The sequence below is a fragment of the Thermobia domestica genome, chromosome 3 (genome assembly GCF_964235325.1).
Source record: "Thermobia domestica chromosome 3, izTheDome1.hap1.1, whole genome shotgun sequence".
Lineage (NCBI taxonomy): Eukaryota > Metazoa > Arthropoda > Insecta > Zygentoma > Lepismatidae > Thermobia > Thermobia domestica.
The window spans coordinates 115,207,358-115,221,793 of NC_137456.1; the positions used below are offsets into that span (position 1 = coordinate 115,207,358).

Here is a 14,436-nt window from a genome sequence, read left to right on the forward strand (position 1 = left end):
ACGTCATTTCCAACACGTTCTCTCGCGGGATTTTCTGAGTAGCTTGGCAGTAGTTCTACTGTCGCCTGAGACACTGCTCGGTGAGCCTCCCAGCAGTGGTGCCAACCACGATTTCATTATCGAACATTTTTTTTTTCAAATTAGAAAATATCATGCATTCTGTACAAGGAAAATGAATTAATTACAAATTATAATTTCTGAAAGTAAATGGGTAGGCCGGGCCTCAGGGCCTCTTACCACCCTTCGCCACTGATTTCTTGTCTTCTTTGGTGCTATTTCGGTGTAATAACAGGAAATCTATAATTATTATTAAGCCTATATATTTAAATTTGAATCTTGATGGCAAATGTGAGTGCGTAATATTTGATTTTTATTAGTTACTGAGTTATTCACTTCCAAATATTAGGTATGTAATACTTAAGGAGAAAGACTCTAAGCATCTCACATCAAGAACACACCTGTACTTAACCCTACAACCACACCGTGCTTTTATTAGGACATGTATCACACCGTGGGGTCATATACGACCCCAGTCTGGAGAATCGTTTTATTAGACTAGATACGGTTATATTATGTTAGATTAGATAATATTAGGTTAGGTTAACTTAGGGTAGATAATGTGTGGTTTGTTAGATTATATATGTATATGTAGGTTATGTATATATGTGTATATATGTATATATATGTTAGATTATATCTTTATGTATTAGATTAGGTTAAGTAAGGTTAAATGAGGTGAGGTTAGGTTAGGTTTATTAGGTTATATAATCTTATACATTTCACGTATCACATATGTTGACATAATTCGTTTCTTTACAGATTATCCAATTAGTCTAAAATACACGAGTTCTACATTATAACAATATTAAATGTTTTCATTAGGTTTCAATTGTTTGATATTTTCATTGTTTTACATGGACATAAATGAAGCAGTTTCATTGTTTACCATTGTTTACATTTTGCAATTATCGCAAATGCTGTGTCGGTGTTCAGCACACACACTTCTCTTACACAAGTAACACACTGCTACTCCTTTTCTGTCTTTCTTCCGGCTACAGAAAGCACATCTACCTGGTCGTCCAACTGGTGTCACACTTTGTACCGGTTCCTCTTCGATGCGAAGAACATGACGAATATTGTTCCTTAGCTGTTTTGGCAACCTCTCGTTATTTGCTCTTTTCATGTGTTCTTCACAGAGTGCCAATGCAAGAGCCTTCAAGAAATCAGAACGCTTCTTCAGTGTTGAACTAGATCCCGAATTGCACCTGAAGATAACGAAGCTATTTAGTGCCGCTGCATCTAACATACCATAAAAAACTCTTGAGTGGCCACCTACGTGTTTTTCTGGCAACGGTTTTCGAATGACAGTATTGATCAAATTGATCCACGCCTCATATATATATATATATATATATATATATAAACAGTAGCCAAATGTCCTTTGCATCGGTTCTTTGTTTCGCTTCCTTCTTGGGCCCTGGGAGATGAATAACAATGTTTTTTTCAACGTTCTAGTGGATTTTTGGTGGAAGGGTTTAGTGTACCACTTACTGCCATTCTTCCCATAAATGACTTTACGTTGTAACAAGTCGGCAACATCATCGTTATCAACATTAGCTTCAAATTCATCCTCCGATTGACCATCCTGCTTCTCATTATCCTCATTTTCACTTAACAGTTCATCAGCATCGGACAGATCATCATCTGATTCTTCTAAAATGCGTACAATATCTTCCTGGTTAGAAAACTTCCTTGATGCCGCCATTCGTAAAAAAAATCGCCCACTAGAAAATGATTTGTTATATGGCTATTCAAAACAAACTATGTTTCATTAATCACACCGTGGGGTCATATATGACCCGAGCACTCAAAATAACACAGAACCTTCCACACCAACACAACAATGCAACTTGCAGTGTGAACAGCATGCTCCGAACTGAAGCTAGACGAAGTGTTGTGTTTCCCTCTCACAACGGCCCTGGCGCAGAACGATGCACTGGGGTCGCCGGTGACCCCACGGTGTGATTGTAGGGTTAATTCTCTACCAGACGAGGTTGTACTTAATACTGAATGCTTTAAACGTTAAGTACATATGTGCATATTTGAGTTTTAAACACTGAGTACAAGTGCGATCTCAGTGTGAGATGCTTTGGTAAGCTGTGTCTCTACTTACGTATTACCAACAATAAAATTCATGATGAAGAGTTCACACTCAATACTGTGTATACTTTAGGTTCAAACTTAAGTATACAATCGAAAAACATTTTCCGCCGTATTTGGAAACTTTTTTTTCGGGTACCAAGCGGCGTGTTGTACTAACCAAGTGACAAATACTTTATTATTTATATCTGCATTCAGAAACTAATTTCGTGAGCTACTAGCGTCGATAGATTAAACAAGAGAAGGGTCTAGTTTTCAGATGACACAAGTTTTCCTTTATCTTGAAGGCTTTTGATAAAATTTAATTCGTTTCATTGTTTCTTAGTAAATGTATGCCTATACGTTAAACAGAAATGAGTGGTTCATTTTTTATATACCAACGCATAGTTAATAAATTGAAATTTAATGAATTTAAGTGTGTATGTGCTTCCCAGTCGCAACGTGCAAACCATAGATTATAAAGGAAGTGCACTCATGTCCAAAATTATTGTTGCATGTCTATAAATATGTTGTTGTAGGAATATAATTTGATAACGAATTAGCCCGGTATTTCTTACGACAAAGACATGTATGTGGCAAATTTCATGTCAAAAGAGCTGTAAATAAGAGCAATATAACGAAATAATCTTTCTTGTCCATTTAGCAACATTTTGTTTCTCATTCTAATTTTCGTATTTATAATTCTTTTCCTATGAAATTTAGAACAAATATACATTTCGCGATTATACACATAGTATCAGTATTAAAAGTACCTTGCAAAATCATCATCAAATTGTATTCTTACAAGAAGACAGTTATAGATATGAGACAATCATTTTGGACACGAGCGTATCTGAAGCGGAAATCTCGAAAGATTTTCATGTCCTTGTCCCTCCCCAAAATGAAATCCTGGCTACGTGCTTGCTTCAGAGTCACAGTTCTCATTTTGAAATAAAATGAAATGTGTAGTTTAACGTCCCACGTTATACTCTGCAGGTTAGAAGAGACGGAGAACTGATGGAATGAAAATGTGAGAGTAGATGGGAGAACCCGAGGTGCACATGAGTAAAATGTCCAATATCCAAGGATCGAGCCAGGAATCCCTTGTACCAGAGGTGTGTTCTACCACTGAGCCACCATATCCTTAATCCTCATTTAATCCCAATGCCGATTCTGTTGTATTTCCTAATAACAATGGACGATATGTACGTACGTAGTACAGTAATTGTAAAAGCAATTCATTCGGAAGTTTCTTATTATAATGAAGTTAAAATTCAATGCATAGGCTATTTACGGGACTTGTACTGCTAAACATCTGTTGAACGACTGAACTCTCTTAGAGAATCGGGAGCTGTTGGAATTCAGTGCATATTTCTATTCTTAAGAACGGCGATTTCCAGTGAATGATCTGTGACGTCACAGTTTGACGTTTGTCTTCCCAGTGAAAGCGGAAGGAGCTGGTAAGTACTCTAATATTGATAAAAGACAATTCGGATAGGCAAACAAGGACAGCAATAGTGTTGCAGGCATCCTACTCGTGTCCGTTCACGATAATACTTGCTCCATTCCATTATTTAGTAACCCAAGTCACATTACCATTTAACTACAGCCCTTACTGAAAGTTAGCTGGATGTTAATTTCAGATTTTTTGTAGGTTCAGCTTTACGTCTCTACTTTTCTCTTTTCCAGAGTAAAATACCTCGTCCCGTACCGAGAAAAACTAATACAATAAATTTATTTATAACTAAATTTGCTTTAGTTATAGAAAATTTCATTCGACACATTTCAAATTCCACAGAAAATCCATTAGTATTGATATATGACAATCATGAAAGTTATTTACCTCCGGAAATGTTGGAATCAGCCAAAGCTTCTGGAGTTACACTCACTGAAATCCCCTCACACATTCCACTGTCTGTAATCATTGATGTTGGAATTTTAAAGTCATTTCAAACTCTTTGCAATAATGCTGTAGACTCTTGGACGATGCAACATCCTGCTGCAAGTTTTTCTATTTACCAGGTCGCTTCCTGCGTTGACACTGCTTAACAAAAAGCTATAACGATTCGAAATATAGTGACAGTGTAAAAAAAAAAAAAAAAAAAAAAAAAAAAAAAAAAAAAAAAAAAGTATTTATCCTTTTGACAGATGTGATTTTTCAGATGACGATTTTCTTCCTCCTTTAGTGACAATGGAGACGAATTTTAAAAAACTGGATTTTTCAAATCTAAACAATGAACAAAAGATTTCCAAAGGGCGAACCGGACAAAATAAAAATCTGAATCCTGCATAAAACAAATCCACCGCAACATAGCTTGGTATATTCAAAAGTAGTCACCCAGAAGAATTTGACTCTTTACCGAAGTCCAAAAGAAGACAAAAAGAGCAAACTAAGACAGAAGTTCAGCAAGAACAGACACTTCACAGAAGAGATAATTGGCTGCAACAAAGAGTCGGAAGAACAACAAAGAAAAAATGAGTATAAAAAGAAAAAAAATGCTTCTTCGACTATGAACTTGATTTAGATGAAGAGGAAGAATTGCACGAATTGTTCTCATCAGATGAAGACATTGAATTATTATCCGAAATTAACTCAGATGATTTCAAAGACTGCTATGAAAACATAAATGTAAATTAGTATATTCTAATGGAATTTCATTGCAAGAACATTTATTACGTTGGGAAGGTTCTGAAAGTGCACAGTGAAAACAACTATACAGTTAGCTTTTAGCGAAGAAGTGGGAACAAGTACGGAAAATTTGTTTTTCCGGTTATTCACGATATAACAGTTGCAAAAGCAAATAACATCCTAACTGAAGTTACCACAACCAGTGGCGAAGGGTGATAGTTTGACGAGGGTAGGCCCAATGTAATAATAATAATAATAATAATAATAATAATAATAATAATAATAATAATAATAATAATAATAATAATAATAATAATAATAATAATAATAATACCTACATTGCTTATATCATCTTGTAAATTAATTGCAAATGTCAGATTTTCTTCTTATCAAATAGATCTATTACTTTCTTCTTGAAAGCTATATTCGTATTGTTTCACTTGGATAGTATCCTTCAGAGTTCATTTCTGTAGCTATTGAAGCTAACGTACTAGGTCTGTCGTTACTCATTATATTCCTCCGGAACGTTTTAATTTTCTTCAGGGTACCCATGCACTTGTCTCACATGGTTTTGTACTAACTGGAATACTTAAGCACACATGTAAATTAACAAGCGAAGACATTCTAGGTACACTTCTTACAGGACGTTTGATGAGATGTATTGAAATAAATTAATAGGTCTAAGATACTGATTTTCGTCGTACAAGATGATTGTCAGTTCATTCCGCAGCTGATTACGTTGAAAGTGGGATACAGTTTAAGAAGATTCTCTAATTTCTTCCTATGAAAATCATTATTGCAATCCTGAAACTGTTCAAAGTCAAAGTAATTCTACACATTCCAAACGGAATAAATCACGAAAACTCGTTTCTATCTGAACTTCAAATGTATCCAAAATTTCGTAGGAGAATGGCTTTTAAGCTTTGCTTTTCCTTATCACCGAACTGCAACGAACTAATATTTTAAAAATTCGTGCAGTTTCTTCTGAATGCAGTCAATTGACTCCTTTGCATGACTCCTTCGTAGCTAAGCGTGGCATATTGGAAGTATGTTTTCTTTTGCAAAATATAACCCGCTTATCGATAGACATAATTTTTTTACTACAGAAACACAAGAACACAAATTCACTGAATTGTAGACCATCGACACCACTGATTCGATCCGAATCTCAATTTTCATCATGAAATTCACGTATGTGATTCATAGCTGATCTTAATTCGCCGTAATACAATTTACTTGTTTCGATTGGACGTAATCGGATGATGAGGATGAACTATCACATTATCTGCGCTTTAGAAGAAGCATATGATGTTTCGTCTACTTGTACTGCAACAAACTCTGCTTATAAAATTTCGTCTTTAATTATATTATTCAAAACACATGACAAGCATTCAATCAAGTCATTTTGTATGTCACTTGATCCCCTTTAAAAACAGAATCAGACTTAAATATTTCTTTCGTACGCTACTTTTTATATGTCAACAACTACAAATGAATTTTCGTACCAATGCATGCAGAACGCTCTTGCCCTTTGTTATATTTTCAACACAGGAGTTGATCTTTGTTCCTTAATAACACATTAATATTCAAAAGATCACTGACATAGCGGATTCTTTAATAGGCATCATTATATTATGTTCATATTCTCCACTTATTGGTATTTTCTCTCGTTCATTTTTATAAATGTAAGAAAAAGAATGTCACAAATCTCAAAAACATACACACACTACTCAATTCTAATAACACAACGGGCCTTAGGCAAAGTCATTCTGACGCGTGATTAGTGCCATACTAAAGAGTTCGACTAACAGATGTTTCCTGCAGTAGTCAGACCTTTACTATGACTCTAATCAGGCGTCAAAACGACTCTGCATAAGGCGGAAAGAGTCTGATTTCGTACAGGTTTGCGTCAACGTAACAGAATAAAGGGGAATTAGTTTGCGATAATCGGCGTAGCACCTTTAGAATTGCTTCTTCCAGCTTTTCCGTTGCGTTACAGTCCGCAAAATTAAGCAAAGTTTGTACGGAATGAAGCCCCCACGTTCTGTTGCTCTTAATTTGTTTGACATATCGAATCGAAATCGAAGATTTCAAGAGAAACGTTTTATGTAGAAACGAAAGTCGATAAGCGCCGAGGCCGGTCTCTTTCACAGGTTATTACCAACACGTTCTCTCGCAGGATTTTCTGAGTAGCTTGGCGGTAGCTCTACTGCCGCCTGAGACACTGCTCGGTGCAAGGATATTATAAAATAGAGGATTTGCCCATACGTATCTTCATCATATTAATTCAATGAAGCCGAAAAACAATCTAGCATCGTCTGGAGCCGGCACGTCTAATTGGCTACTCTCGTTTCCGCCATGATTGTTGGCTCGAAACATTGCGATCTTAGTGGTGCGGAGCGGGCAGAGTAGACGTGGCGAAACTGTGACGTATGGCTTCACGATTTTGTTCCTTCATTTTATAACATCCTTGGCAAGATGAGCCTCCCAGCAGTGGTGCTAACCACTATTCCTTTATTGAACATTATATATATATATATATATATATATATATATATATATATATATATATATATATATATATATATATATATATATTAACTTTAAAAATTATCATACTTCAGGGGTGGATCCAGGACCGACTTCTGGGGGGCGGTGGGTTGTCATACTGCTACTTAGAGCTACTTTTAAGAGCTTCAAACTCTGGGATGGGTTTTATTAATATATATAAAATAAAGTTTCCTCTTCTGGGGGGGCGATCACCCCCTGGGTCCGCCACTGTCATAGATTCTGGGCAAGGAAAACGAATTAATTATACATTATAATTTCTGAAAGTAAATGGGTAAGCCAAGCCTCAGGGCCTCTTACCACCCTTCGCCAGTGACCACAACCATCATTACACGGGAAAACCAGACGTCAACAGTTATACTTATCATTTTGTGTTGATTTTTATTTTTTGGGTGTGTGCTAAACTTTGTAACAGAGGTCAAAATGTTGGATTAAGTGAATGTCGCACTCTACTCCACTACTGGGGTACAGTGAGACAAACTGTCATATTTTATCTATGAGTCAGTAACCCAGAAGTGATTAGCATTAACCTAAATAAGTAACACTGGATGATAGCGTAGGATCCAACCTTTTGTTCAAGTTTTGTTTCATTTTATTATCCTATATAACACAAGGATTATGACCTGTAGAAAAAAAGTGTCTCACTGTACTCCATTTCCCTCTACTTCGTGTACTACGTGATTCCAATACCCATTTCTTAACGGCATTACGGATTTAGCACTTAATAAAAAAGCTCAAAGCACATTGAAAACCAGCTATTGGCGTAAAATTATTTTCTTGCAGTGCCTAAAATCCGATACAAAACTAGGTAAATTGTTATGGAAATTTAAATTTAGCTATCAGTTTCCTATGCAGAAAGCAAAATAAATAAATAAATAAAAATTCTCATACAAATATTTGTATATTTCATATTGGTGGAGGAAACCGAATTGGACTCCCTGTGGGACCTCATTAAACAGTGGATCTATATGTCGTATACCCTTACTACTGGAAAGGTATTGTTTTCCATTATCCAAGCTTTTCTTTTTATAGACTTAAAAATTTGATTTAAACTATTCGCTGAGCAAACAACACGTTTATTGTAAAAATTATTAACACGTTAATAATAATTTTTACAATAAATGTATTGTCTTGCTCAGCGAGTAGCTTAAATGGAAAGATACGACTAAAAACCAACCAAACAACATACACTTTAAAATGCCGTATTATACAAAAAAAAAAAAAAAAAACATTGTATTCCACAATCGGTGTATCAACTTCCGCTTCGTACATATCATATCTTGTTAACTTTCCATATCTATCTTATCTCTAAAATAGTCGTCATTTGATTATAAATGAATTTACAATTTGAATTATCTGAAAAAGAAAATAAAGAAAACTCATTTCATTACGAATTTCGTTGTCCTTCAATAAGACGAAGACTATTCTCAATGATAAAAATATAATGATAACGTAGGGATATATCCAAGCATATTGTACTATTTTGAAAATACCCCAAAAATGCATATCCAAAGAAATGATTGGTAGTATATAGCCTTTGTGCTGAAAAGGGACTGTTAAACACTTCGACAACGTGTTTTTCCACGAGAATCATTAAGCAGCCAACAGACGCAGTCTACGAAGAAGCACGAAGAGCCACGATGGACCCTTACAACTCTCCACAGGGTCCGCCTCCAAATATGGTTATAAAAAAGCACGTCCGGAGTCAGACTCAATTCCAGCTGATAATTCCTACCTTTCTCTTCGCGCTGCACTGGGCAGGAGACACCATCCCACCTCCGTGCTCGCACAAGCAGGAGGTTTTCTAAATATAGTTCTTTCTCCTAACCGTCAACCTCAAAAGACATCCGCGCTGCTAGGGACAGGAATTCCAGCCTCATGGAGAAAGAACTATATTTGGAAATACCTACTTATTTGTAGCACAGTTTACAAAGAACTTGTATAAAACTTTCGATAATAAAAAGTGAGGGAAAAGAAATAACCCGTGTACCCTTTCTACCCTACATTACAATATCTATAACGGGCTTTAATAGGATAGACCAATGATAAAATTAATTTATGAGAAAAAATATTAAAATTTATGTAATAATTAGCTGAAATACACGACGCAGCCTATGAATAGGTTTGTGTAAAGAAAAAAGGACATAAACATAAAAACAAACAAACGTTTAGCTTTACATAACTTTTATTTCAGATAAAAGTACGGAAAATGAAATACAATTTTCTGCTTGTTTCACAATTTAAATATTCTATATTAACAAAATTTACACGATTTTAACTCACTGCTTTAACAAATGATACAGCACTATTTCCATAAAACTAGAAGTCACACTGCTAAAAATTTAAGTTTTATCGTTTGTAACTAAACGAATAAAGGTTATCTAATGTATTGTTATATACAACAATTAGTACATTAAGGATTTCTTCTTATTTTAGTTTCACGCGAGAAAACTATTTTTACCAGTGTTTCTTACCTTCATGAGCCGCCTTTGATTATATATAAACTAAATAATATGGCAATTTTCTTCAATACTTGGACTGCGCTCCACCTTAATAAACAGCATTTATGCCCAAACTAAATTTCCAGTAGTTACAGACCAGAAGACTCCGTGCTGCATTTTCATTAGTCACATCGATACTTCACCTGCATTATAATTAACTTGTTAGAATGTAGTTTATCAGTTCTTAATTAATGTAATTTGTCAATTGCGCACATAGTGTTCAATATATACTAAAAAGTTTTGTACTTTTACCCAGGAATCTAACTGGAAGCTACGTATGAATATCAGATTTGACGTACGTTTCAACATACATATTTTAAAAAAATATTAGCAATTTAGTGGATATAACACAGATATAACAAATTGGGTTAAAGTATGTGATAATTCTTGATTAAAAAAAAAAAAGGTGGTCCTTTACTTTCAGAAAGTATGTTAGAATATCTGAAAACAAGAACACTCACTGAATTACAGGAAATGAATTATCGAATGCTTTTTAAATTCATTTTCAGAAGCAAAACTCCTTCCACAAGTTGCGCAATAGAAGGGTTTGTCGGATGTATGTACTTTCTGATGAGTAGTAAGATGATCTTTGCGTTTGAAGCACCTTCCACATACGTTACACGAAAATGGCTTCTGTCCAGAATGAACTACTTCATGTTGACGAAGTAGGCTAGAATTCCGAAATGCCTTGGAACATATAGAACACTTGTAGCACTTGCTTTTTCCAAAGACTTCTGATGCACTACTACTGCTGTATAATCTGAAAATAGTAAAAAAAAAAAAAAAAATATTAAGTATGTGTCACATTGAATCACTTCGCTAGACCTCCCTAATTGTTGCAGGAGCCTGAACTAAAACAAATTTTACCTGCAACTTTTCAAAAAAGAGAAATATTATGAACCTAATAGAATCGTCAATATTTATTACAACGAAATGCATATACGCCTAACGTACACTCGGAACAACCAAATAAAAAAATCCTATATATTATTCTATTCACTCACTTTAGACTTGTAAACTTACATAGCCTATTATCCGAGTTGCCAGAACAGGATTAAAGAGAGGGAGGGAAAGAAAATACTATGAAAGGGGAAATTACCAGGCTTCCTGTACTATAAATAAATATTTCCTTGACTGCCAAGGTGATTTGAGGGTACTGGTCCCAGGAGGCCATACATTTCTTCTTACCTTTGGCTCGATTATGGATAGTCATGTCACATTTTTGTCGCGATATTTTGCTTCTCCCGAAAATGTACCAATGGGAGCCGAGCACCATAGGTCATGCTCATGGTCTCACAGAGAAATAAGATGAGCACCACATATGTTGCTCATGGCAGTCAACCTTTAAGAAAAGTATGGTATACCGTGCCCATTATAACGATCAATAATATATCGTTAACTTTTTTTTTTTTTTTTTTTTTTTTTTAATTACAAGTCTACTTGGGAGCCTATGAAGTTTCTGTATAGTTGTGTCTTATTCAACATTTTCGCCACACCGAGCGTTGTGAGCTATGCGTGTAAAAATGCCCCCCTTCAGGAAAAGCTCAATGTGTTGTGTGGATTGTGTAACTAGATATGTTGGTGAATTATGCCGTTCCCCAGCTACAGGATATGCAAGACACCGTCATCTTTCCGTTATGGCGCTCTATCAATCCGTCATGACGCTTCCCCACATTGGGCTCATGAAGTGCGCAATTTTCTTAATGAAACCTTCCCCAATCGGTGGATTGACAGAGATGGCCCAATTCCATGGCCCCCGAGATCACCAAACATTACCCCCTTAGATTTCTTTCTTTGGCGGTATGTGAAAGATATTGTGTACAAAACAGCAGCTCCTGATATTGTGAACTTGCGACAACGCATCAGAGATGCCATTGACGCAATCACACCAGACAAGAGATTGAATATTGCCTTGATAGTTTTGCGTGTTACTAGGAGTGTACATGTTGGAGTGTATTAACTGTGTTTAAGTAATTTTCAAAACTTAATGAGTATAATCATATGTGCTATAACGCATGTTCCACTGCTGTATTCAATTAAGAGTTACATTGTTTTGTCATTAGGGTAAACATCTGTGAACACCCGGTATATATAAACTTAAATTACACCACACCATAACCCAAAGAAATACTTGACACACGACTAAAATTGACCACAGAACGAGACATGACAGGACTTTCGCGACGAGACACTTCTCTTACAATAGAGGGGCACGGATTTTCTCGTTCTATCTGTACTCTATGTTGTTCTATACTTTTATTTACCACCACTCCTGAAACAGAAACGAAACCTGAACCTGGTTGAGTCAAAATCGTCGCCATCGCGGCAAACTGCCGCGAAAAGACAACCGAAATTTCCAAATTCTTAGCGAACTCGAAGCAAACGGAAACTGATAAGAATCATATCCCAAGGAGCTGTACTTTTCCGTCGAACAGTTTACACTGAGAACTCATTAAAACAAGCAATGTGAAATAAAGTTTGCAAGACGTACACTCATGTCCAAAATTATTGTCGCATATCTATAACTGTCTTCTTGTGAGAATATAATTTGATAATGATTTTGCAGGGTACTTTTGATACTGATACTGTGTGTATAATCAGGAAATGCATATTTGTGGTAAATTTCATAGGAAAAGAATTATAAATACGAAAATTATAATGAGTAAAATAAAATGTTGCTAAATGGACAAGAAAATTTCATTTTTCGTTTTATTGTTCTTATTTACTACTCTTTTGACATGATATTTCCCACATAAATGTCTTTGCCGATTATACACATACTAACATTATAAGAAATACCGGGCGATTTCGTTATCAAATTATATTCCTAGAACAACATATTTATAGACATGCGACAATAATTTTGGACATGAGTGTACATGCGTGACAAATTATACTGCGAACTGTTTCCAAATACAGAAAAAGTAGCATAGCCCAACTGAATGTAATGTGTATAGATCAACATCAATCATGATATGTTCAGAATATTTTGTAAATCTCTTAGTTATTTCACGAGGTACGTATGTCCTCTTACTAGCTTTACACAGTCAATAATCGCGTACAACAATTTCAATATATCTTTTAAAAAATCGACGTTAACAATAATATTTACACGTTACAATGTAATGAGGTAAGTCAGGTAGTATGTCTAAATTCGAATGTCCGCTTCTGTAAACATAGCAGACATTCGCACATAGTTATTTCCAATAGCTCGTTATGTTACGTAGTATATTTGGTTAGTTTGCAGCAGATAGGTTAAGCAACACAATTGAGGAGTTTGATGCAATAAGGGCGTAAGTCTGAAACATACAGTTGGAGAAAAACGATGTTGAAAATTTAAGTAGTGTTCTTTTCTTACATAAAACAATGTAATACGCAGCATTTTATTCCGATATTGAATGAAATGTTACCAGGAGGTTAAACAAGCATGGCAAAAGCCACAAATGCGTTTGATGCAAAAAGGGCGTAAACTCGCTTACGCCCTTATTACATCAAACTCTTCAATTTTATTACCACGTTTAGTTAATTAATTGTTTTCTTTTTTTCCACGTAATTCGTTGATGAGTTTCTCCAAGATTAATAGCATTTAGCATTCATATTATGTTCATTTAATAACTATATATGTTCAACACAATCAATCTATATATTAAAATGTTAGGTTTATATGTTTGTCTAAAGACTAAGATGAATCTATTGTTCGGAGTGTTTTGCCTAATGAACGCCATATATCACTGACATTATATTTACTTGTGTATGTAATGTATTTGCATATTATATACTGCATGCAAGAAAAAAGAAAACACTGATCATACATAAATTAGAACTCCAATCGAAAGTAGACTCAATCTTGCAAACGGTGCGAGATATTCAAAAAGTAATCGAAAAAATCTTCTCTTTAAGGTACCCCTTGCCGATTTTTCTTTTTTCTTTCTTTCTTTCTTTTTTTTTAAAAAAAAAATCAAAACGTCCTTCTGTTCTGTCTGTAAAGGGACATGTACAGATGTTGTGAGGAATGACAAGAGATTCATGTTCATATGTGAATGATGCGCCGTGTAGAGAGTTCAAATTCAGGAAGTATACTTTAATAAACTTATAAGTCTCATATTACTAAATACAAGTTTATAACTATTCCTTTATCTTATTTTATAATACTCTCTCTTTCAGATGAGACCGATTTACGACAGATTGATGGATCCTATTTGCAAACGAATACGAGACAGGTAACATACCACTTACATATAGACAGGTTTAACAGCTAAGTATATTGATGAAAATTCTCACTTTAACATTTACCAACTAATTTGCAGCAAACATTAATAAGTTTAAAGACAAAACCTGTAAAGTAAATTGCCTACGAAGTTAATGTGAAGTTATGATTTTTTTTTTTTTTTTTTTTTTTTTTTGTTTGTTTCAGGTTGATCAATTTTCACGAAGTTCGATTTCAAAATAGGTATGACATGAAGTTCAGATTTGCTAAATTTCTTACATATTATCAATTTTGGTAATGGCTAAGAGAGAGATTGGGGGAAGAAATCCTTGAAAAGATCACCTATTTTATGATTGTCCATATTCATATTTAACGAGCTACAATATAGAATA

At 34.9% G+C, this 14,436-nt stretch overlaps 1 protein-coding gene across 19 annotated transcripts in view; it reads right to left on the reverse strand.

Annotated features, from left to right (window-relative positions):
- LOC145680673 (uncharacterized) overlaps nucleotides 1-14,436 on the reverse strand; it is a 613,323-nt gene that overhangs the window by 212,078 nt on the left and 386,809 nt on the right. Inside the window, exon 4 of one of the 19 annotated variants that reach the window (XM_081751500.1) lies at nucleotides 9,543-10,597. The exons of the other annotated variants lie outside the window; for them this stretch is intronic. Within the exon in view, the coding sequence (XP_081607626.1) occupies nucleotides 10,303-10,597 (295 nt within the window). The 3' untranslated portion in view covers nucleotides 9,543-10,302. Of the gene's footprint in view, nucleotides 1-9,542; nucleotides 10,598-14,436 lie in introns of those variants that run through there. 19 annotated transcript variants of the gene reach the window in all.